Raw genomic sequence first — 25,184 nt, 5'->3', positions numbered from 1 at the left:
CTGCAACCCTATCCCAAAAGCCTTTCCAGAACATTCCAGTGAAAGCTGCAGGAAGGACCTGCTACACGTCCCCAAGGGAGGAGAGGGGTGGGCATTTGGAGAAGGTGGACCTGGTTTCCCGGGTGTCCAACATGTCTGTACTACCTCGACCGGTGTGACTCACTTTAATTAACCACTGGGGGACAAGGGGCACCCAGGGGTTGGCTGTCCTGGGGGTTCCAACCCTTAGGCTTGAACCACTTCCCCGAGGCCCCTAGAAGGAGTCTCCTGGGTCAGCCCCAGAGAACTCATCCCACCATCCCGCCAAAGCAGCTTGGCTGGAGACCCCCCGCCCCCCCGCCAGCCCCACCATGTGCGCGAACTCTGGGTTCCCGAGCCAGACTCCGCGCCTCTGACCGTGGCCCCATCCGGGGCGGCCGCCTGCCTGTCGTAAACTTGGAGTTTCTTTGTGCCGCTGGTACCTGGAATGTGTAAGCGACGGAGCAGCTGCTGCCGCTCAATAGACAAAGGCTTACACTGTGTCTGAGCTGGGGCCTGCGGGCGCCTTTCAACTCCTTAAGCAGTTCCATATGGGGCGGTGCGTGGCGGGCAGCAAAACGCCAACTCCGAGGGGCCTCCGGGCTGTGCTGTGTGCACCGCTGGCTGCGGCCGTCCCGACCACCGGGCACAGCATTTCTGCCTGTCACCAGGAGAAACCGTCAGGCCTCCCCCCTCCTGAAATAGAGGCCCCAGGCCCCCTTTTAACATCGACTGGTTTGGGAGGGACAACTCGATTTCCTATCCCAAAGCGTTGATGAAAGTAGCAGGATGGAGGTGTGGAATTCAGAGGGCATCTCTCTGTCTCAAGGGTAGATTCTCCTGCTGTCACAGTGAAAAAGCCACACATAAGCGCTGTCACAGTGAAAAAGCCACACATAAGGATGACATGGGGCTGAGTTATCTGCCGTGTCGCAGGTCCCCGTACTTTCGGACACTTCTGGAATGCTTGAGGTGGCTTGAGATGGCTTTAAAAATATAAGCACCCCTCCCCCCCAAATAAAAATATAAGCCCAGTTTTAGAAGGGCAATAGATGGGTTTTACATATACAATAAGAACAGAAGGGGCTGGAGCAATAGCACAGCCGGTAGGGCATTTGCCTTGCATGCGGCCGACCGGATTTGATTCCCAGCATCCCATAGGGTCCCCTGAGCACTGCCAGGAGTAATTCCTGAGTGCAGAGCCAGAAGTAAACCCTGTGCATTGCTGGGTGTGCCCCAAAGAGCAAAAAACAAACAAAAAAAATCCCAAAAAAACAAAAACAAAATAAATAAAAAACAGAAAACTACAGTTGTCGGTATTGCAGTTTTAAAAAAAACAAACAAAAAGGCTATTTAAAAGAATATTTTTGGGGGGCAGATAAATAATATAGGGCGCAAGGCATCTGCTTTGTGTGTGGCCAGCCCTGGTTCAACAATCCGGCACTGCCAATGGTTCCCTGAGCACCAGGTGGGGCCCCAGCCCCTGCCAAAGAAAATAAAACAATCCTCAAAGAAAAGCAGTCACCCAAACAGGTAGAAAAAGCTCTTTCCTGGATGTGACCGGTTATAAGTCCAACCGAGGTGATTAATCTCCCACCTTCTCCACTACCCGTGCTTTCTCCACACTCGAGCCCCCTCTGGCTTCTGAGTTTGACCTTGGACATCAGGTTTCAATTGCAGTGCTCTGGCCGAAGCTGTGAGGTCTCCCTCCAGACAACTAGCAGGCTCTGTCTCCCAGGGCCGTGCCTCGTTGGGGCCCGCCGCTTCATTGAGGCGCCGTGCACACTATATTCTGTATTTTTCTTGAGAAGGTGAAAGTCGGGCCAATTTGCAACAGGGTCTTTAATCTGTGCCAGTCCGCTATGCAGAGTCTCAGCCAGGAAGTACTGTTTCCTGGGCTGATGATTTACCACTGGCGTGCGCGTGTGTGTGCATGCGTGTGTGTATGTGTGGGGGGAGGGCAAAGCAGCAGTCTGAACGAGGGGGCAGCTCTCAGGACACCCAGGAAAATCGTGAAAAGATAACTGAAAACATAACAAGAGAGTGAAAATGTTCTTGGATGATCTAGTTCTACCGAGTGTATTCTGAACTGCATCTCTAAATGATATCGAAGTCTCTCACCTCCATTGGACACAGTTTCACAAGCAAGCGGCCCTGAAAACCCCAGTCAAGCAACCTGCAAGTGGTTTGCGCAAAGCCGAGAAGGCAATCTGAAAGACACGCAGGGTTTGCCAGGAGGGGCACGGAGCCGTGTGTCCTGGTGTCTGGCCCGTGGGGCGTCTCACTCTGCTTCCACTTCCCTGCCCAGTGCTCCTTGTCACACAGCGGCCACTGGCCCAGCCCCAAACTCCCGATCTGGTGCTTACCCGCTGCGGCTAACATCCTCACATCCTACCACCCTTTGGGGGAATCCAGAAGACAGCTATGAAAACAAGATGGACTTGGAAACCAGACGGTTCCCTCAGGCTCTGGGGCCTTCTCTCAGAGTTCGGAGAACAAAGTAGAAAATTGGTTTCGAAAGGAAACTGGGGACAAAGGCTACTTCAGCTCTTGAACAGGCTGCCACGCTGGTGTCCTAAAATTGTATTTTCGTGGCATGTCCACATATCCCATCCTTTGGAGCAATGCCCTAGGCCAGGGCCCGATTTTGTAGTTCATCTTATTTTTTTTTAAACAAAGCTATTTATTTATTTATTGCTTTTTGGGTCACACCCAGTGATGCACAGAGGTTACTCCTGGCTCATGTGCTTAGGAATTACTCCTATCAGTGCTTGGGGGACTCAATAGGATGCTGGGAATCGAACCCGGACAGGCAAATAAATGCCCTACTCGGTGTACTATGCTCCAGCTCCTGTAATTGGTCTTTAAGGCATAGAGGTGACAAGGAGAGAAGTGAGCCTAGCCGAACCAGGTTTAACTAAGCACACAGGAGAACTTAGATTCTTTTTCTCGGGCTGGAGTAATAGCAGAGCGGAGAGGGCATTTGCCTCGCACGTGACCGACCCGGGTTCGATTCCCAGCATCCCATAGGGTCCCCCGAGCACCGCCAGGAGTAATTCCTGAGTGCATGAGCCAGGAGTCAGCCCTGAGCATCGCCAGGTATGACCCAAAAAGCAAAAATAAATAAATAAGTAAAAAAGCAAACTAGGGGCTGGAGTGATAGCACAGCGGGGAGGGCGTTGGCCTGGCACGCAGCCGACCTGGGTTCGATTCCCAGCATCCCATAGGGTCCCCCGAGCACTGCCAGGAGTAATTCCTGAGAGTAGAACCAGGAGTCAGCCCTGAGCATCGCTGGGTGGGACCCAAACCCAAAAATAAATAAATAAATAAATAAGTAAATAAAAAGCAAACTAGGGGCTGGAGTGATAGCACAGCGGGGAGGGCGTTGGCCTGGCACACGGCTGACCCGGGTTCGATTTCCAGCATCCCATAGGGTCCCCCGAGCACCTCCAGGAGTAATTGCTGAGTGCAGAGCCAGGAGGAACCCCTGAGCATCACCAGGTGGGACCCCAAAAGCAAAACACCTACTTTTTTTTTTAAGTTGGGATAACAATGGTTTTCTAAGAGTGTTAAAAGTTTATATGTTTTCAGACTGAAGCATCATGCCACACCCCCCATCAAAGTGCTAATTTCTCTCCAGCACCTTCTGAAGGGCCCTTCCTATGCCAGCCCTCTCTCCTCCAATGCTGCGGGCAGAATCTCAGGGTTTGTTTTCATTGGACACGGTCTGTTCCGTCCCTTTGTTTCTTTACATGACACATATGTGTGAGATCAGCTTTTGTCTTTCTCCTGTTTCTTTCACTTAACCCCCACCGGCTCCATCCATGTGGTCGAGAGAGGCAAAGGTTTCATCTTTTCTTACAGCTGAGTTGTATTCCACAGAAACCGACCTCTTTTTCTTTTTCCTTTTTGGGTCTGGGCCCTACGCAAACAGGATGAGAACGCTATTCAGGTCTCCCAAAGAAGAATAGAAAGAGTTATGCTTGGAATATCACGTTTCACTCAAATGAGAGAAAGAATCCGGAGTTCTGACATCCATTGACGATCAAGAATCAGGGACGCTGTCTCGTTTGCCAAGGCGTCAAAAATCAGATGGGCTGGTCACGTAATGAGATTTATAGACGACCGCTGGACTAGAGCTGTTACCGACTGGATCCCACGGGATGTCAAAAGACCACGTGGCCGCCCACCTACCAGATGGTCAGACTTCTTCATCAAGATCATGAACGATCGGTTTGAGGCTCTTCATGTTTCTAGAGCAAACAGACGCCATTGGGCTACACTAGCACGCGACAGGGACAAATGGAGACATTACTGGCGCCCGCTCGAGCAAATCGCCGGTTAATCGGAAGTCAAGTGATCAAGTGATCTTTTTGGATCACACCTGGCGATGCACAGGGGTCACTCCTGGCTCTGCACTCAGGAATTACCCCTGGCAGTGGTCAGGGTGCCCTATGGGATGCTGGGAATCGAACCCGGTTCAGCCTTGTGCAAGGAAACGCCCTCCCCGTTGTGCTATCGCTCCAGCCCCACCTCCTTTCTTTTTTAAATCCACTCATCTGTCATGATACTGCAACGGACATAGGTATGTCGATCTATTTTCTAATTAGTGGTTTTGTGTCCTTGCGGGAGAGATGCCAAGGAGTGGAATGGTTTTGTCAGATGGTGGTGCTGTTTTCCATGTTGGGAGAAGTCTCCCACTTTTCCACAGAGACGAACCCAGACAATATACCTACCAACAGTGAAGGAAGGTAGGGAAACCCCCTTTTCTCCACACCTCGGACTCTTTCTCATATAAATTTCTGATATAAGTCATTCTCACTGGCATGAAACATCTCATTTGATGTTTTGATTTGCAATTCCCATTAGCCACCGATAATGCCGATAATGAACTCATTTCATCTGCCTGTTGCCCGTCTGTATTTGTCTTCTTTGGGGGAATTGTCGTAGGGCGTTTGCCTTGCACGCAGCCAACATGGCCAACCCGAGTTCGATTCCTCCACCCCTCTTGGAGAGCCTGGCAAGGTACCGAGAGTATCTCGCCCGCACGGCAGAGCCTGGCAAGCTCCCCGTGACGTATTCGATATGCCAGACACAGTAACAACAAAGTCTCCAATGGAGACGTTACTGGGCCCGCTCGAGTAAATCGATGATCAACGGGAGGGCCTTTACTTACTTACTTATTTATTATTTTTTGGGGGGTCCACACCCAGTGATCTACAGGGGTTACTCCTGGCTCATGCACCCAGGAATTACTCCTGGCGGTGCTCGGGGAACCATATGGGATGCTGGGAATCGAACCCAGGTCGGCCGCGTGCAAGGCAAACACCCACCTGCTGTACTATCGCTCCAACCCTCTCTCTTGACAGGGGGCTCCCTACTTTTTTAATGGTTTGTTTCTGCTGTTTAGTTTTTGAGGGTGTTATATTTCTTGAATATTAGTCATTTGTCAGATTTTTTGCATGCAGATTGTCTCTCACTAACTGGAATGCTAAAGAATCAGTCATAATTTCTTTGCAGTACAGAAGCTTTTGAGTCGTGTGTAGTTCCATTCATTTTTGTTTTCTTTGTGGAAGAGGTTTTGCTTCCTCCATTTTATGCTCTCAACTTTTTTGTCATAAATTAACTGTCCATGTGTGAGAATTTTACTTCTAAGCTCTCCATTCTACCTTAGTCTGAGGGCCTGCTTTTATTCCAGTACCACACTGTTTAGATTACTACAGCTTTATGGTATAGTTGGAGTTGGGTAATGTGATTCCCACCTCTCCATTTATTCTTAGAACTGCGTTGGCTATTGGAAGATTCGTGGTTCCATATTAATTTTTTAAAACTTTTTTTACTGAATCACTGTGAGGGAGACCTTTACAAAGCTGTTCATGATTGGATTTCAGTAACACAGTGTTCCAACACTGTATAAATTTAACTAGTATTTTTTCCATGTCCTTGAAGAATGTCATTGAATTTTGACAGGGACTGCATTAAGTCTGTATAATACTTTAGGTTAGGGCTGGAGCGATAGCACAGCGGGTAGGGCGTTCGCCTTACAAGTGGCCAACATGGCCGACCCGAGTTCGATTCCTCCGCCCCTCTCGGAGAGCCCGGCAAGCTACCGAGAGTATTCGATATGCCAGACACAGTAACAACAAAGTCTCCAATGGAGACGTTACTGGGCCCGCTCGAGCAAATCGATGATCAACGGGAGGGCCTTTACCTTTACCTAATACTTTAGGTTGGATAGTCATTTTAACCACATTAATTCTTCCCCTCCATGAGCATGGGATGTTTTTCCATTTCCCTGAGTCATCTATTTAACAGTGACACCGTTTCTGATGCATAAGTCCCTCACCTCCATTGTTGACTCTCAGTCACTCGATATCTTTTTTTCACACAACTGTAAATGGGGCTGGTTTTTAGATTTGATTTTTCTTCTAAATTGTTGTTTGCATCTAGAAATACAGCAGGCCCTTGTGTACTGATCTTGTCATCTGCCACCATAGAAGTTTATTGTTTTCAATAGATTTTGAGGTGGAGTCTCTTGGATTTTCTATGTGAACTACTCTGTCAGTACAAATAGTGATCACTGAACTTCTTTTCGAGTTTGAATCCCTACATTTATTCTTCTTGCCTAATTGCCAACACTATGAATAACAGTGTTATTCCTAACGGCCAGGATCCAGAGATTATCACACTCAGCTCCTGGAAGCACGTGGCCGCAAATGCGGCCGTGCGACATCTTATCATCTCATTCCTACTTTGAACAAACTGGCAGGCTACCGAATGTAACCTGCCCGCATGGCAGAGTCTGGCAAACTCCCCGTGTCGTACCCAATATGCCAAATACCAGTAACAAGGATGGGTCTCATTCTCCTAACCCTGAAAGAGCCTCGAATATGGCACTTTTTAAAAAAATCTCAGGGCTAGGACGAAGGAGACGTTACTGGGGCCTGCTCGAGGCAATCAACGAATAACAGGATGGTCGTGATTGTGATTGTGATGAATAACGGTGGTGAGAATGGGCTTTTTTGCTCAATCAGTGGAGGAAAGACTTTCAGTTTTTACTGTTGAGTATGATGTTAACTGTGGGCCTTGTTGTAAACAGCTTTTACTCTACTTCTACCTTTGTAGCACTGTGATCTGAGAAGATATTTGATTTTATTTCAATCTTAATGATTTACTGACACTTAATTTGTGTCTCAGCACATGGTCTATCCTGAAAAATGTTCTATGTGCACAGGAGAAGAATGTGTACTCAGCTTTTGTTGAAGGGAGAGCCCTGTACACATCTATTTAGATCTGCTCTTCCAACTCCTCATTCAGGACTACTGCTTTTTTATTGATTTTATCTCTGAGACTGGGTTTAGAATGCAAGTTACATCTGAATTCGTGTATGTGGCTCTTTTTTAGTACTGTCCCATGTGATTTTTACTTGTTACAAGCAAATGGTCATAATATATTGATATAGTTCGATTCCTCCACCCCTCTTGGAGAGCCCAGCAAGCTACCGAGAGTATCTTGCCTGCACGGCAGAGCCTGGCAAGCTACCCAGGCTACCCCGTGACATACTCGACATGCCAAACACAGTAACAAGTCTCATGATGTAGACATTACTGGGCCCACTCGAGCAAATCGATGAACAACGGGAGGACCGTGACCGTGACCGTGATGTGTCCTTAGAAGTATGACAATAAAATTATTGCCATCATACTTTGCAAAAAAATGCTATAAAAGACTTTTTTTTATTATTTCTCTAAAAGATCATTTTTCAATTGATTGGTACTATTATTTAAACTTTAGCCAAGTAGTTATCAAAAGAATCAAACCGGACCATACAATTTAGGTATTTTATCCTTATTCCTTTAACACTAACTGTGAAAAGTAGATTTTGTATAATATCCATCCACTGATGGGTATCGAGGAGGATAATCTGGTATTTGCAGTATGTCATCCTTACCTTTGAAAAGAAAAGTTGACTGACTTATATCCCAGGGGACAGGCTCAAAAGCACCTTCCCATGCATAAACAGCACGCCACAGTTTTTACACAGTGAAAAATAATAAAATTAACATTTAGCCCAACTGACCATTCATTATCCTTCTTCCAATTTAGCCATCATCTATGTGTATAAAAAATGTATTTTTCCTTTGATCTCTAGGAGACATCCAGCTTTATTACATCTACATTAACACCACGATGATAGGAGTGTACTGTGTCCTACTCTGCTTTATTCTTTTTTTTTTTTTTTTTTTTTTTTGCTTTTTGGGTCACACCCGGTAATGCTCAGGGGTTACTCCTGGCTTTGCACTCAGGAATTGCTCCTGGCGATGCTCAGGGGACCATATGGGATGCTGGGAATCAAACCCGGGTTGGCCGCGTGCAAGGTAAACGCCCTATCCACTGTGCTACCGCTCCAGTCCCAACTCTGCTTTATTCTACGTGGACTCACAACTTCCAGAGGAGGGACCCAACCGGGAAATACCACGGGATAGCGGTTATGTCATTGATGTTTTCTTTTCTACATTTGCTAATTAGGTAATTGCCACTTCTAAGGGAAAATGGTGGCCCAGGAGAGGTACATTTTCATCTTCCAGAAACTATCCCAGAGAAAAGAAAAGAAAATCTGAGTAATGGGAGTTAAACAGAGGCTGCTCGAGGTCACTTACATTATTGATCATGAGGTGCATGATGGTCTTTGGGATGAGGTCTCGGATGCACTTATTGATGATGGACATGTAGGAGTCTACAAGGTTGCGAATGGTCTCGACTTGCCTCTCCAACTGGGGGTCCATGGAAAAGTTTTCAGCCTGGCCATTCTCATCATTTTCTGCCTAAGAGAGAGAGAGAGGAAAGAAACACATGATCTCACATTCATTCAGAAGGGAAGAAAGCCCCAACAGGCTTAGATGATCTAGTTCTACCGAGCGTACTCGGAACTGCACCTCTAAATGGATGCTTCTTTATCTTCTTGTGCAGCCATAAATTTTCTTTCTGAAAAGAGAGCCAAACCAGGCAGTGACTACTCTCCTCCTCTCTGCCACATGCTAGGCAGAGCAAGTCTTCAAATTCTGCCTGGATGTTGCAATGGAGAATCAGATAAACATCCACCTAACGACATACCTCTCGAGAACAATTTCGTCTTCAGCTATTTGCACATGGGCCAAAGAACTGTGTCCAAACAGATGATGCAGATGTTCAAACCTCTGGGAGGGGTCTCCAGAGATTCTATAGATTAGAAATAACCTTGGTATTCTGCAACTCCCAAGTCTCCTCTGGACTGGATCAGGCCAGATTTAAAACTGAAGCTCTTATGGCCTGGTCTGAAGCCAAAATAAGAGATAGAGAGGAGAATTCATTTTTCCATGTACTTGCTGAAATTTGTCATGTACATCCACGCTCTGTCATCACCACCAGAGGCTGGCTCCATTGTGAAAAACTTCCCATTTTAACTTCCAACTTGTTATTCTTTGAATAAAACAGAACACATCTCAGCACAAAGAATTTATTTGTGCAACATGGGAGAAGCATCTGTTTCCTATACGATGGGATTTGAGTTAATTAATTTTGGCTTACCCACCAGGGGCAGGGCTGAACTGGCATCTTCATCATTACGGGCTGACCTATTGGCGTTGCGCTGAAATCAATTTAGAACAAATGCTCGCCGTGTCAAGTCGGGTTGAATGGTCTAAGCCCCAGAACTTGATACAAATATTGTTTGTGGGTGCCCTGGCTATTTTCTGGCAGTTGGAAAGGTTTAATTACCAATGCAAGGGAGGGGGAAAGAATGAAGGAATAAAAAAGGAGCGGGGAGATAATTTATTGCCTCTAATGTGAACGCGAAGTACTTTTCTTGGGAAACGTACACACTTTGATCTGCCAGCCCTTCCATCATCGACTCAGTTCCAGGCAGAAACTCAGTGCAAAAGCATCTAAGTATGTCTGTACGTGACAGGCTTCCCTCGGAGCCCCATGTGCTTGTGTGCAAGGGGTTCCTGCCCGAGCCACGAAAGCAACGGTAACCCGGAGGAAAATTGGTTCTAATCATTCACTTCGGCTGCGGTTGCTCAGAAATCTCCAATGCTTTGCAAGAAGATGAAATCATACGGGCTTTACTCTAAAACTCAAGAGTTTCTCCAATCCCGAGAATAAGATCTCACCCTCCCACCCTCACCCCTGGTGTTCCAGGGGCGGTTAAAGGATGTTTTGGGTAGGGGAGGATGGAACAGGAGGGCAGAGTGGATATGTAACAGGGAAGTTATCCTCCTAATGCCGTTTCTTGCAGAAAATGACTCCTTGGTCACCAGGAGGAAAGCCTTTGTTTGTTTGTTTGTTTTTTTTGTTTGTTTTTGCATCACACCCGGCAGTGCACAGGGGTTACTCCTGGCTCTGCACTCAGGAATTACTCCTGGCAGTGCTTGGGGGACACTATCAGATGCCGGGGATTGAACCTGGGTTGGCCGCGTGCAAGGCAAATGCCTTCCCCGCTGTGCTATCACTCTGGCCCCCCACCCTAGAGGTTTAATGGGGTTGCAGCTCAACTTTGTCACCTTCTAAATGGACACCCGAGAGCCTGGGAGTCACTAGCTTCAGAGGGTTGGGGCACTTGGCTATTGAGTACAATAGAAGGGCCCAATGACAGCCGCGGGCAAGAACACACTCCCTGCCTCTTACGGGCACACTGAGGGCTGGTCCTGGCTGCTGGGCACTGGACACTCTCAGGCCCTTTGCTGAGAGAGAAGATTCCCAACCAAGACAGTTTGAAAGGTCTGGTCTGGTTTCCGGGTCCCCCTAGGGTGGAAGTCAGTTTAATACGTGATTTTTTTTTCTTTTTGGGTCACACCTGGCGATGCTCAGGGTTTCCTCCTGGCTCTGTACTCAGGAATCATTCTGGCGGTGCTCAGAGGATCCCATGGGATGCCAGGGATTGAACCCATGTTGGCAGTGTGCAAGGCAAACACCCTCCCCGCTGTGCTATCACTCCGGCGTCAGTTAGTACTTGTTAAGAGAAATGCAGGGAACACGGAGCCTTTCTGAGGCACACAAACAAATTCAGAAAACATATCAAGAGAGTGAAAATGTCTGTAATATATACGTCTGCTTCACATAGAAAACAGTGAAAAAGCATTCCTGGGTAGATGTAATTAAAATAGCATTTATTGGAAGGCCCTCTCACGATAGGAGAGGAAAACAATACCACTGACCACCTTGTCATACAAAAAAATCCAATCCCCCATTTTGCACTACTTGCAATATTTTAGCTTTGCCTTGTGTTTGCCTATCAACATAGTATAAGGACCGCACCCCCCCCCCTTCTAAAGCCCGATATCAGAAATAATGCAGGTGGAAGCGTGAACGGAGAGAACTTGGAAAGATTTAATTTTCAACATTAAAAGACAAATCAGGGGCTGGTGCGATAGCACAGCGGGGAGGGTGTTTGCCTTGCATGTGGCCAACCCGGGTTCAATCCCCAGCATCCCATAGGGTCCCCCGAGCATCGCCTGGAGTAATTCCTGAGTGCAGAGATCCCCTGTGCATCGCTGGGTGTGGCCTCCTCCCCCCAATAAAAGACAAACCAACAACCTCAAAGCAGCGGCCTACCCAACTAGCCCAGCAGAAACCATTTGGAAATCTCTCTGGCGTTTGGGGACCCTAAGAGACACACTCTTCCAGGCAAACCCTCCTGGTGCTGCTAGTACCATGGGTTAGCGGGGAGTCCAAGAGTTCAGAGCATAAACTCCAAGTCTTCTCTGAGTTTAGAAAGAAAGAAGGGGCGACCATCCCTTCTGATCTGTGGGGGATGAATGAGGCCCTGCAGATAGATGGGATTTGCTCTTTGTCGAGTAACTGCACATAGATGGGATTCGCCCTTCGCCAAGTAACTGCACCGGGCAAACCCTCCCTTCCAGTAACCGCATTCTCCCTCGTGCAGCCCGAGTTTTTCCTCTTTGTTTAAATTACAGGATTGCAAGAGGATTCTTTGTAGTCCGGGCACTAAAGTGACAGCTGTTCATCATTATCCTCATCAAGGGAATGTAAAATAAAAATAGTCATTTGTCTCTGATCTTAGAGGCAAAAAAAGGAAAGGGTAGAAAAAAAAAGGATGGTCTGTGAACATTTAACCTTTAATGTGCAGGTTCACTAATGCTGTTTACAAAATGTGGATAATAGTGTGGAGAAGAGCTTTCTTCTGAGGACCAGAAGGCCGGGACTCTTTTTCTCTCAGGCCTTTGGAGGAATCGGCAAGGGATTCAAACAATGAGAAAATGGCCAGTCATTGTTGAGACTGTTTACAAGTATCCCCGCAGTGATGGAGCAGGCTGTTGGGCTGAAATTCTCTCTCCTGACCCCCCACGTGCCATGGCGGGGCAGGGCGTGAGACAGGCAAATGTGAGACCGTTTCTGCTCTTCTGGGAGGCCTCTGGTAGACTTCAAGAGTTGGGTGAGATCTGGGCGGGGGGTGGGGGCTGGAATCTGGCAGGATTAGGATGGACAGACTGTTCATTTCACCTGCTGCTTCTCTCTCTCTCTTTCTTTCTTTCTTTCTTTCTTTCTTTCTTTCTTCCCTCCTTCTTTCCTTCCTTTCTCTCCTTCCTTCCTTCCTTCCTTCCTTCCTTCCTTCCTTCCTTCCTTCTTTCCTTCCTTTCTCTCTCTCCTTTCTCTCTCTCCTTTCTTTCTTTCTTTCTTTCTTTCTTTCTTTCTTTCTTTCTTTCTTTCTTTCTTTCTTTCTTTCTTTCTTTCTCTCTCTCTCTCCCTCTTTCTTTCTTTCTTTCTTTCTTTCTTCTTCCTTTCTTCCTTTCTTTCTTTCTCAAATCACCATGAGATACAATTACAGACATACAAACTTTCTTTCTTTCTTTCTTTCTTTCTTTCTTTCTTTCTTTTTTTGCTTTTTGGGTCACACCTGGTGATGCTCAGGGGTTCCTCCTGGCTCTGCACTCAGGAATTACTCCTGGTGGTGCTCAGGGAACCATATGGGATAGTGGGAATCGAACCCGTGCAAAGCAAACGCCCTACCCTCTGTGCCGTCGCTCCAGTCCACAGTTACAGACTTACAAACTTTCACGATTACGTTTCAGTCATACAATGACCGAGCACCCATCCCTCCACCAGTGCCCATTCTCCATCACCAATGTTCCCAGTATCCCTCCCGTGACCCCCACCCCATCCCTGCAACTTTTCAAGGTAGACGGATATCGTTATGATTACTCTGCTTTGCAGTTTGCAGACGGGATGCCCGAGTCCACAAAGATGGACGCCACTTCCTTGAAGCCATTTAGTTGACGAGCCTGAGTGGGGGCAGCGGCTCACATAGGGGGTGGATGGCCGAGGCACCCTCTAAACTACCCACTTTTCCGTTCCTGCTCGGAGCTAGGCCGATGACTCCTTAGCAATGTGTCAGGAACAAACACAGTCGCCTCTTTTTACCCGGAAGTCACTGGGCTGTCAAGACAGGTTTGGAGCGAAGAGAAATGCCCCTGGTGGACCTTCCTGCTCAGGAAGGCAGACAAAGATACCACTGGACAGTCTCTGTTTTTTCATGGCATCTCCCAAAGCAGTGCTCTGGGTACCCACGCCTACTCCCAACAATTCTCGAACGACAGTTCATCCAACGCCCAGGCCTGAGGTTGTGATGCTGCTTGGGCCTTGCACTTCTGAGGGTCTCCAGAGACAACCCCCAGTGATGCTTAGGTGGTGGGGGGCATTTGGTGCTGGGATTGAACCGGGCTTGGGTATGCATGCATGCAGACACCGTAGCCCGTGGAGCAACTTCCTGGCCCCCAACCTATGATATTTATTTATTTAGCTCTTTTGGTTACACCCAGTGATTCTCCAGGGTCACTCCTGGCTCTGCACTCAGGAATCACTCCTGGTGGTGCTCAGGGAGCCTATGGGATGCCGGAAATGAACCTGGGTCAGCTGCATGCAAGGCAAATTCCCTCCCTGCTATGCTAAGGCTCCGGCCCCTATAGCCAGCATCTTCGGGGATTTCTTTTTTAAAGTCTCCTGCCCCCGCGCCTGACTGTCCTTGCCGCCGGGGCCCCTTGGAGGAGAGCGGGTTGAGCTTTCCTCCCCGTCCCGACCAGGGCTCCGGCAGCCAAAGACCTCCAGGACCAGCCACCACCATGCTGAGACCACTCTCCACACACATGAAGGTACTGGCAGAGGGACAAAGTCACGCGGGTTCCAGGGCCGAGATCTCCAAGCCTACTCGGATCGGGGCCTAGCATCCTTCACCCAGATCCTCCAAATTCCAGTAGGCGGGGGGTCACACCCACCAACTGGCCCCCTGGCGCCGTTTAATCCCATCAACGGCCAAGACTCAGAGACTATAAAAACCAGCTCACGGAACCACGCGGCCACATTTGCAGCCGCCCGACATCTTATTACGACATCTTATTATCTCATTCTTGCTTTGGACAAACTGGCAGGCTACCGAATGTAGCCTGCCCACATGGCAGAGTCTGGCAAACTCCCCGTGGCGTACCCAATATGCCAAATCCCAGTAACAATGATGGGTCTCATTCTCCTAAAGAGCCTTGAATATAATCTCAGGGCTAGGATGAAGGAGACGTTACTGGGGCCTGCTCGAGGCAATCGACGAATAACAGGATGATTTGTGATTTGTGATTTTGTGAATGTTTTTGCCTTCTGGGGTCCCACCTGGCGATACTCAGGGGCTCCTCCTGGCTCTGCACTCAGGAATCACTACTGGTGGTGCTCAGGGGACCCTCTGGGATTGAACCGGGGTTGGCAGCATGCAAGGCAAACACCCTCCCAGCTGTACTATCACTCTGGCCCCAATTATTATTATTATTTGGCTTTTTGGGTCACACCTGGCAATGCACAGTGGTTACTCCTGGCTCTTCACTCAGGAATTACTCCTGGCCGTGCTCGGGGAACCATATGGGATGCTGGGAATCGAACCTGAGTTGGTCGCGTGCAAGGCAAACGCCCTCCCCACTGTGCTATTGCTCCAGCAATTATTACTTTTAATGCATCTCTATGCCTGGTCTCAGCTGATCCTCCAGAGAAGGTGCAGGGAGGGAGAGGGAGAGTCAGAGACCACAGAGCTCTGCCCTCACTGCTGCGGGCCCCTGGGCCGGCTGGTGACCCCTGAGTACCTGTTTTTCTCCAGCCAAGCACCAGCCCTGACTCACAATCTTGCCCTTAAAGGGCTGTTGTGTGGAGTAGACACATCCCATAATAAGTCAGAAATATTAGCCATTATCACTCTTTTTTTTCTAGGAGAAGAAAATCAAGCTCAGAGACCAGAGGGATGTGCTGAGACAGAATCCTTAGCGGTACCTTGGGGACACTTGTAGTCAGACAAGGCAGAAAAAGAGGGATTCACTAGAGAGCTCAAACTTTTTTTTTCCCTTACTCTCGGCAGGTACCAAGAGTATCCTGCCCGCATGGCAAAGCCTGGCAAGCTCCCTGTGACATATTCGATATGCCGAACACAGTAACAATTGTCACAATGGAGATGTTACTGGGCCCGTTTGAGCAAATCGATGAACAACAGGAGGACAGTGACAGTGACAGTGACCCTCGGCAGGTAATGAAGAATACAATGCTCAAACATTTCGAGGAGTCAAAGTGATGGCTTGTCCCAAAAAAAGAAAAAGAGTAAACAGAATGCAAGATCCATTTCTAGCAACTGGCAAGAGCAAGCAAGTGAGGTTCCTTTCGATAACGTTTTTATTTAGCCAAAGATATCACAAATATTATCCTTTGGCTAATAAAAATAATTATCCTTTGGACATAAGTAACATGGGACTGAGCCCAGGCCACTTGCTCGGTCAGCTGGGCCCCTTCTTTGAGCAAACAGAAGCTCACCCCGACCCCATCACATGACACCCAGTCTGCTAGTGCCCCTTAGGTCATTCCAGCACTCCTGGGTAGGGGGGACGGGGGCAGGGAGGAGGGGATCGCCCACTCTGGGAAAGACGGGCTTAGGGGGCAAAGGTTCTCCTTGGGGCCAGAGAAGCAGGATGATGCCGAATCCCGAAACGCTGCAGGAGAAAGGAGGGTCTGAGTTGACAGGGAAGGAAGTTTCTGGGTTTCCAGATCCAAATGTGATCTCAGCTACTTCTCACGTGCCAGTGTTAACTGGCAGGGTGCTCTGCAGCTGGTGGAGAAGTCGCCACCCTTCCTCCCGGCCAGCGTCTCTGGGCAGGCTGCAGAGAACTTTCTGAGCCGCCATGAGCCCAAGGAGGCCCGGGAGCAGGGAGGGGGCGCAGGGCACCCCGCAAATACCATCCAAGCCCCCTCCAACCCCCCAGCAGAGGCCCCAGGGGACACTGGGGGAGGGCTTGGTGCTCTGGCGCCCCCCTACCTCGCCTTCTCATTCATAAATCGGGCTCTGAGGGTTTGGACATGGTGCCAGCATTACACTTCAGGGACTACTGAGTTCCAGGAGTTAATAACCTGCTTCATGCAGGGGATTTCCTTTCACCGGCCCCCAGTTTGCTGGCCGAGAGAGCCCTCCTTGTCCTAAGAAGAAACGGGTGGGGGCTGGTGGGCTGGGGTGGACCTGGCCGGGCAGAGACAGAGCTTGGAGGGAGGCGGAGGGGGGCGTTGGGGGGGGACCTCAGATTGCCTGAACCCCACTGCAGAGGGGGGTTTTAAAGAACAAATGTGCTGGGGGGTTGGTGATTCAAGAGGGGGGGTGGATTGAGCCCACAGGACAATGGCCCCATTGTTCAGGGGTCTGTGTCTGCTGACAGGGAGAGTTGGGACGTTTAGCAGGTATCAGCAGAGCCGGCACGCACGTCTGGCAGGAAAATGAAACACATTTGGGTTTCTCGGGTGTGAGGACACAGTCATTCCATGGGGAAAGCCCGGGGGTCGGGGGTGCTCACACGGCCCAGAACAGGCAGGGAGAGAAGAGGCCTCGAGAAGCTTCTCTCGAGTAAAAGCAAAGGAACGCGCGTGCGTGCGTACGCACACACACACACACACACACACACACACACACAGCCTCGCCCTGTAGTTTCTCTCGGAGCTCCCCAAACTTTGCCTGTGTCTCTGTCTCTCCCGACTGCTCAGATGCCAAGTGATGCTGGCAGTGTCCTTTTGGGTACACAGAGCATCCCTCAAAGCCCCGGGTGGAAACGGTACAGGAAAGCACGACCTCCATGCCTAGACTCTGCGTAGGGTGCTCGCCACGCTCTCGCCTCCTAGGTCACGTCGGGTGGGAGCTGACTTCAGGAAAACCCGATTTTTTTTTTTAAGCGGGAAATGGGGCAAAGGTTATGTGGCCCAGGAACCCCCCGCCCCAGGCGAGGCTCGTAAAACTGCTCATGAAACGCCCTGTTGTGCTGCAAAAGCAAACAAGTGACCTCAAGGAAAAGAGCCACAGGAACCGTTGGGGGAATGTTTCCGTGAGAGCCCGTGAAAACGGCCCTCCCTGATCCTAAGAAATACCCAACTCCGCTCCGACAAACGCCCGCACTGCAACCATTTTAAAATACTTTCCTTGCAAGCCTGTGACCTTCTGCCAAGAGCTACTTCGTGTGTGTGTGTGTGTGTGTGTGTGTGTGTGTGTGTGTGAGTGTGTGTGTGTGTTGGTCTGAATAGAGCAAAAAGTCAAAATTCCCCCCTTTCCCTCCCCTCTCTGTGCGCACACACACACACACACACACACACACACATACACACACAGAGTCTGCCCTGAAAAAATTGTTTTTTTTTCTTTTTGGGTCACACCCGGTGATGCTCAGGGCTGACTCCCGGCTCTGCACTCAGGAATCACTCCTGGCGGTGCTCGGGGGACCCTATGGGATGCTGGGGATCGAACCCGGGTCGGCCGCGTGCAAGGCCAACGCCCACCCTGCTGTGCTATCGCTCCCTGCCCTGAATTTTAAAAAACAGAGTAAGACATTCACTCTCGGCTTCCACCGCCAAGTCCCTTTGGAAACTGAGCAAATCTGCAAGCTCGGAGAGAATCTTCAGAAACCCCAAGCCCAGGCCATGAAGACGCAGGGCTAGACACGCGTGTCACACGCAGCTCAAACACGGGACAGCTCTTCTCTGCCTCGACCCTCTCGGGCGAGGGAAATGGCAGGGTAAGGGACGTCGTGTGATCGGGAGAAGGCCCCGGAGCTGACTTGGGCGAGGCAGGGAGTGAGCCCGGAGTGATGTAGATGGGGCTGGCTGACCCAGGCCTGGCTGGGCTCGAGGGCCTCCAGCCAACACCAACACGGCAGCCTTACACAGGGAGCTGCGGGGCTGGAGTGCGGAGGGGGGCCAGGGGTGTCCAGACACCCAACTGATGTGGCAATGTCAGGACCACACTGCCCTGGGCGGTCTGCGTCACGGGAAGGGCCTGGTGGCTCTTTCCCGCGTCCGGAGCCGGACACAGGGGGAGCCCCCCCCCCCACACACACACCGGCAGTGGGGCTTGTGGTGTGAATTCACACCCGCTCCCCCTGTCTGTGGCTTCCCACCCCCGGCATCGCTTCCACGGGCCCCCAGTCGGAGCCGCGGGGGAGTCCGCGGGAAGATGGACACGCTGCCCGCACTGTTTATTTGAAGTCCAAGCGAGCGCCAATGGCAGGACTCTCTACACACTGGTATTTATTTTATCTTCGGAACGGCCGTCTGGAGCTCGTTTGCGAGAAGCAATGCATCAAACGGAGAGGTTCCTTTTCAAAGCAAGGCTGAGCGAAGCAGGCTTCCTGCCAAGCCCTGCTCTTGCCGTTTCAGCGGGCCTCTGCGGTCGTGGCAGGGGTGGGGGGGAGGCAGGGGGAAGGAGGGGAGGGCGTTCGCTGGGGAGGGGGCCCGAGAGGCGCTCGGAGCCTTGGCGAAAATCAAAACCCAGCGCGATTTCACACAGAGAAACCAAACCTCACATCCTGGGAGATGGCCTAGACGTTAGATAAACACGTGTTGGCAACAACGGCTCCGCTCGGCGGGGTTCGCTCTGCAAAGGGTATTTCCTAATTCACCCGGCTCTAAACAGAATCATCTGCTTTGTCCCCCTGAAACGGCCCCTGACATATCTGATTCAGGAACAAGGCTTTCTTTTGCTTCAGCAGATTTTGAGAATCAGCAGGATTCTTTCTCCAGCGCTAGGTTTACATGTTTTACCTACAAACACACACACACACACACACACACACACACGCACGCACGCACGCACACACATGCACACATTCTTGCACTAGTAAGCAAGATTTAAAGCCTCTCATTTTTTATTCTTGAAGCCCCCAAAGGGAAACTGTTACTTGCCTGCCAAGAAATACAGCCATTCATTATTATTATTATTATTTTTTTCGTTCTTTCTCTCTGTATATCCTCCCCACAGGATTAAAAGGACTTCGGGATGTGGGGTACGGAGGTAGAGGAAGACAGGGGAGTGGGAGGGAGAGGAAGATGGCATTTTAATTGCCTGGGCCCTGCTGATTCAACACAGTGGGGTCCTTCAGCCCCAAACTGCTTCCTTCCTCTGGGCCCGGTGCTTGGCCCCATGGCTGAAGCCGGGACAGGCCAGGGAGAGAGAAAGTTAACAAACAGCCCTTCTGAGAGGGTGGCAAGGAACAGAGGCCCCAGCAAACCACCATGACCTGTCTGACCTGAACGTCACGTTGGAGTAACTGTCTTCTAAAAAAGATGTCTGTGCGCACACAAAGAATTCCTGACTCTTTCCCATCCAGGGTTCTCAAATGCTGACTTATTAAAACTAGACACACACATACACACACACTCACTCACACACACACACACACACACACACACACACACGGTTCTTTGAGAGAGGGACTCTCCCATTCATTCTCATTACAAACGCTCTGCGTTCGAGGGCAAGACATCCACGGGGAGGAAAATTTCTCTCATTTGTCCATCTGCCCAGCAACTCAGGATGCAAACTTTGACCTCTTGGTGAAGATGTTGCCATCATCTGACTTCCAACTCCCTAACCTCCCAGTCAAATTTCTCCTTCTCCCGCCTTGAAAAGAAAAACCTCAGCGTTTTCAGCGTGTCCTATTGAAACTTGATGTAAATATTCTCTTTCTTTCTCATGGTGATTTCAACTAATTGCAGTGTCCAGGTGGTGACCCTTGAGAGAAAGTTGGCCTGCTCTTTTGCAAAGAATGACTTCCTCTCCCCCTCCAGTCCTCTCTCCTACGTGTGTTAATTAGAATTACTTTCTAAGGGCAGGTTTTCCCTTTCCCATCAAGAATCATTTGTCAAACTATTGTCAGGGGGCTGGAGCGATAGCAGAGCGGGTAAGGCATTTGCTTTGCACGTGGCCGACCCAGGTTCGATTCCCAGCATCCCATATGGTCCCCTGAGCACCGCCAAGAGTAATTCCTGAGTGCATGAGCCAGGAGTAACCCCTGTGCAACGTCCGGTGTGACCCACTGTCCTCCCGTTGTTCATCGATTTGCTCGAGCGGGCCCAGTAACATTGTGAGACTCGCTGTTACTGTGTTTGGCATCTCGAATAGGTCACGGGGAGCTTGTCAGGCTCTGCCGTGCGGGCGAGATACTCTCGGTAGCTTGCCGGGCTCTCAGAGAGGGGCGGAGGAATCGAACTCGGGTCAGCCCAGTGGGCTGCGTGCAAGGCAAACGCCCTACCCACTGTGCTATCGCTCCAGCGTAAGTGCTAGAAAAAGAAAGATGACTGGAGGGAGACTGGAATTATTCCCAGTAAGGGAACCCAGCTGATCATCTGTAAGTGATGGCCTTTGTCTCGGCCATCTAATCAGGTGTGACCCAAAAAGAAAAGAAAAAAAAACTATTGTCAGGTGTGCAGGGAGCCAATTAGCTCTGGATCAGGGACACACTCAGCTAGACCACTAGTTTGCTCTGGAAAGTGGAACTCGGACAAGCAAACATTCTACGGCTGTGTCTCAACATTCCTCGTGTTTCATGAGTCAAAAAGTGACCCAAGATGATTGAAAACCTCGAAGAGTCAGTTTAAGTCAATTAGATGCACAATAAACTGTTTAGTATTTGTGGAGAAATAAAACTCCGTGCTCACATGGCTTTTCATGACTAGATATTACTGCTATTGTTATGTCTGCGTTGGCTGAGAATAACCTCAGTGTTGACCAATTTCCTTGGCCGTGTTCCTTGTGAATCACTTCCCTTCTGCCAAAAATCACCTCTTTCAAGAGCTTTTTCTCTGGGCAAGTATTGGCGGCAAACGTCCTGCTCTGGTTGTCTTTATGGAGTCCTCACTTTAGCGCCTGATCGGGTGACACAGTTCTGGGCAAAGTGTTTTTCTTCTTTGTACTATGAGGGTTATTTCTGGTTTGCCTGCGTGTGCTGAGGAAGAAAAGCTTCGTTTCTGTTCCTAGGGGGGGGCGACTCCTTATTTGTCATCTGGTTGGGTGTTTCAGAGGCCTCTGTGACTTCCGCGTTCTGTGATTTCACCAACTGAATGCTGTTGGTGTTCTCCAGGATTTAGCTCCACTCTGGAAAAACAAGTTAGTGATTCCGATTCTTTTCCAGAAGGACGAGATGGAGACAGGTTTTTCCCATTCCACTGTTCCTGATGTCCCCTTTCATCGGGACACCTCCATCATTTAGAGCCCCTGGCTGTGTGGAGGAGCGGCCTGGTGGCAGCTCCCAAGAGTCACTTCTCGGGCCCATTCTGCATTCACTGCTGGCCACCCTGTGAGGTCAGAACTGGCCCTGGCAGGGGCGGGGGGTGTCACAATATGGACATTTGCAAGTGCCGCTGATCAGAGCTTTTTCCTTTGCCCCGTGAGCTCATTTTTAAGCCTTGATCAGCCCACCGCTATAAACACAACCCGTTTTACTTAGTCTCTTTTTGGCTGTTTAATTTCTCCGTGAAGTTCTGATTTCAATAATTGCAGTTTGCATGCTTGGAGGTCCTGCTCGACTCTTTTGCAGCGTCAGGGATTAAACCCAGGGCCTCGTGCATGCCTTGCCCGACCAGGAAGCCACAGCTTTGAAATTGTGCATAGTCCTTATTTGATTTTTTAACCACCAGTCCTTCTTCAAGCTTATGATTTGCTTTTGTTTCTTGGAGTAATTTTTTTTTAACGCAGTCCAAATGCCTTCCCCTGTTTGTTCTCTCGACTTCCCCGTAGTGCTGAGGCGGGTTAACGTGCAGTGGCCTCTCTTTGTAGGTCTAATGCCAGGGCTGGGTCTTCTAAGTATATTTATCTTTTCCTTCCTTCCTTCCTTCCTTCCTTCCTTCCTTCCTTCCGTCCTTCCTTCCTTCCTTCCCTCCCTCCCTCCCTCCCTTCCCTTCCTTCATTTCCTTCCTTCCTTCCTTCCTTCCTTCCTTCCTTCCTTCCTCCCTCCCTCCCTTCCTTCCCTTCCTTCCTTCCTTTATTTCCTTCCTTCCTCTCTTCCTTCCTTCCTTCCGTCCTTCCTTCCTTCCGTCCTTCCTTCCTTCCTTCCCTCCCTCCCTCCCTTCCCTTCCTTCATTTCCTTCCTTCCTCCCTCCCTCCCTCCCTTCCTTCCTTCCTTCCTTCCTTCCTTCCTTCCTTTATTTCCTTCCTTCCTCTCTTCCTTCCTTCCTTCCTTCCTTCCTTCCTTCCTTCCTTCCTTCCTTCCCTCCCTCCCTCCCTCCCTCCCTCCCTTGGCATTCTCCAGGATTTAGCTCCACTCTGGAAAAACAAGTTAGTGATTCCAATTCTTTTCCAGAAGGATGAGATGGAGACAAGGCTTTCCCATTCCACTGTGCCTGATGTCCCCTTGCCTGCCTGCCTGCCTTCCTTCCTTCCTTCCTTCCTTCCTTCCTTCCTTCCTTCCTTCCCTCCCTCCCTCCCTCGACTTCCTTCCTTCCTTCCTTCCTTCCTTTATTCCCTTTCTTCCTTTATTTCCTTCCTTCCTTCCTTCCTTCCTTCCTTCCTTCCTTCCTTCCTTCTTTCCTTCCTTCCTTCCTATTGAATAACTGTGAGCTACAGTTACAAACCTTTCGTGTTTGAGTTTCAGTCATACAATGATCAAACACCCATCCCTCCACCACTTTTGGGCATTACAGTTTGCAATACAGATACTGAGAGGTTATCAACGTTTGGTCCTTTATCTATTTTCAGCACACATCTCCCATCCTGAAAAATTCCCCCAATCATCACTGACTTAGTGATCCCTTCTCTATTCCAGCTGCCTTCTCCCCCAGCTCATGAGGCCGGTTTCCAACTATGGGGCAATATTCCTGACCCTTGTGTCTACTGTCTTTGGGTGTCAGACTCATATTTTGTTATTTATTTTATTCTTTTTTTTTTTGCTTTTTGGGTCACACCTGGCGATGCACAGGAGTTACTTCTGACTCTGCACTCAGGAATTACTCCTGGAGGTGCTCAGGGGACCCTATGGGATGCTGGGAATAGAACCTGGGTTGACTGTGTGCAAGGCAAATGCCCTACCCGCTGTGCTATCGTTCCAGCCCCTATTATGTTATTTTATATTTCACAAATGAGTGCATTCCTTCTATGTCTGTCCCTCTTTTCTGAATCATTTCATTTAGCATGATATTTTCCATGTCTATCCACTTAGAAGTAAATTTCATGACCTCATCTCTCCTAATAGCTGCATAGTATTCCATTGTGTAGATGTACCAAAGTTTCTTTAACCAGTCGTCTGTTCTCGGGCACTCGGGTTGTTTCCAGATTCTGGCTATTGTGAACAGTGCTGCAATGAGCATACAGGTGCAGATGACATTTCTCTACTGTGCTTTTTTGCACCCTCAGGATTATATTTGTTTTTTTTCTGGCTTTTTGGGTCACACCCGGCGATACACAGGGATTACTCCTGGCTCTGCACTCAGGAATTACTCCTGGTGATGCTCAGGGGACCATATGGGATGCTGGGAATCGAACCCAGGTTGGCTGCGTGCAAGGCAAACGCCCTACCCGCTGTGCTATCGCTCCAGCCCCATATTTATGCTTCTAAAGTAGAAACAGAGCCCTGTTACGTAGGAGAGGTGACGTCTGCTGCTGTCAAAGAGAATTTTTCTGCCCTCCCACCTAGAACCCAAGTAGACATACAGAGTTTTCCTTGTCTGCTCTCTTTCCTGGTGGAAAGATTTTGCAATGCTCAAGAGGGTTCTGTGGCCACTCCTGAGTGTTCTGTTCAACTTTGCACTGTGTGTAGACCAGGCCTGAGCTGCGACCCTCTGAGCTACTTCCTTGGTCCTCCTGCGGGGTCTTGGTTTCAAATCCTGCCATGCTGGTGACTGTGGAGCCCGGAGTTCTTGGACGCAATTCTGGCCAAGGCTCCCAGGCATGAGGCTGAACATGGGCGTGGCCCTCCCGGGCTCCTCATTAGCTCCCCAGCGTTCCTCATCCTTCCTCATCTCTCTGGGGAGCTGCGCTGGGAATGTCAGAGAATAGTTCTCACACTGTGTTCAGGATTTCTCGCTATCTGGAGGGCCAGACAATTAGCCAAGAGTCCTGGTGAAAATGACCCAGGCCCTCACGGACTCTCTAAAGGTTCCTTCTGAAGCAGATTAGAAGAACAGAGACTTGAGGGTCTTTCAGAATATCCCATGGCAGAAAGGCCTGGCATGGGACTGGAACAATAGCACAGCGGGTAGGGCATTTGCCTTGCACACACAACCAACCCGGGTTCGATTCCCAGCATCCCATATGTTTCCCCGAGCACTGCCAGGGGTAATTCCTGAGCACATGAGCCAGGAGTAACCTCTGTGCATCACCGGGTCTGACTCAAATAGCAAATAAATAAATAAACGAATGAATAAAAGGCCTGCCATAATGTGTTCATAGGTGTATGATTAACAGAGTGCACAAGGGCACTCCTGCGTGTGTGCGCATGCACACACACACACACACACACACACACACACCATGTTGTAGCTGAAGAACTAGGTGTGGAAGCTACAAAAACACTAGTGAACCACGAATAAATGGAATCAGAGGTTGATCCTAAAAGATATTTCCTTGCATTCCCTGTTTTGCAGACCACCTCCATTGCACTATTGGTGTTGTTCCAATAGTAAGAACACATTCTTTTCGTCACAGAACTCACAAAAACTATGGTCTTTGTGCCCGTGTACAGGTATGGTAAAGGTAAAGATAAAGGCCCTCCCGTTGATCGTCGACTTGCTCGAGCGGGCCCAGTAACGTCTCCATTGGAGACTTTGTTGTTACTGTGTCTGGCATATCGAATACTCTTTGTAGCTTGCCGGGCTCTCTGAGAGGGAAGGAGGAATCGAACTCGGGTCGG

General features: G+C 49.5%; 1 protein-coding gene across 5 annotated transcripts in view; it reads right to left on the bottom strand.

Annotated features, from left to right (window-relative positions):
* Positions 1-25,184, bottom strand: part of DNM3 (dynamin 3) — a 270,137-nt gene that overhangs the window by 32,229 nt on the left and 212,724 nt on the right. For all 5 annotated transcript variants that reach the window (XM_056107388.1, XM_056107384.1, XM_056107386.1 and 2 more), the window contains one exon: positions 8,679-8,843. In XM_056107388.1, the coding sequence (XP_055963363.1) occupies positions 8,679-8,843 (165 nt within the window). The remainder of the gene's footprint in view (positions 1-8,678; positions 8,844-25,184) is intronic.

This window comes from Sorex fumeus, unplaced genomic scaffold, assembly GCF_029834395.1.
Source record: "Sorex fumeus unplaced genomic scaffold, SorFum_2.1 ptg000164l, whole genome shotgun sequence".
In the NCBI taxonomy this organism is placed as follows: Eukaryota; Metazoa; Chordata; class Mammalia; order Eulipotyphla; family Soricidae; genus Sorex; species Sorex fumeus.
The sequence above is the reverse complement of the archived record's forward strand: the minus strand, read 5'-3'. Positions and strand labels throughout refer to the sequence as shown.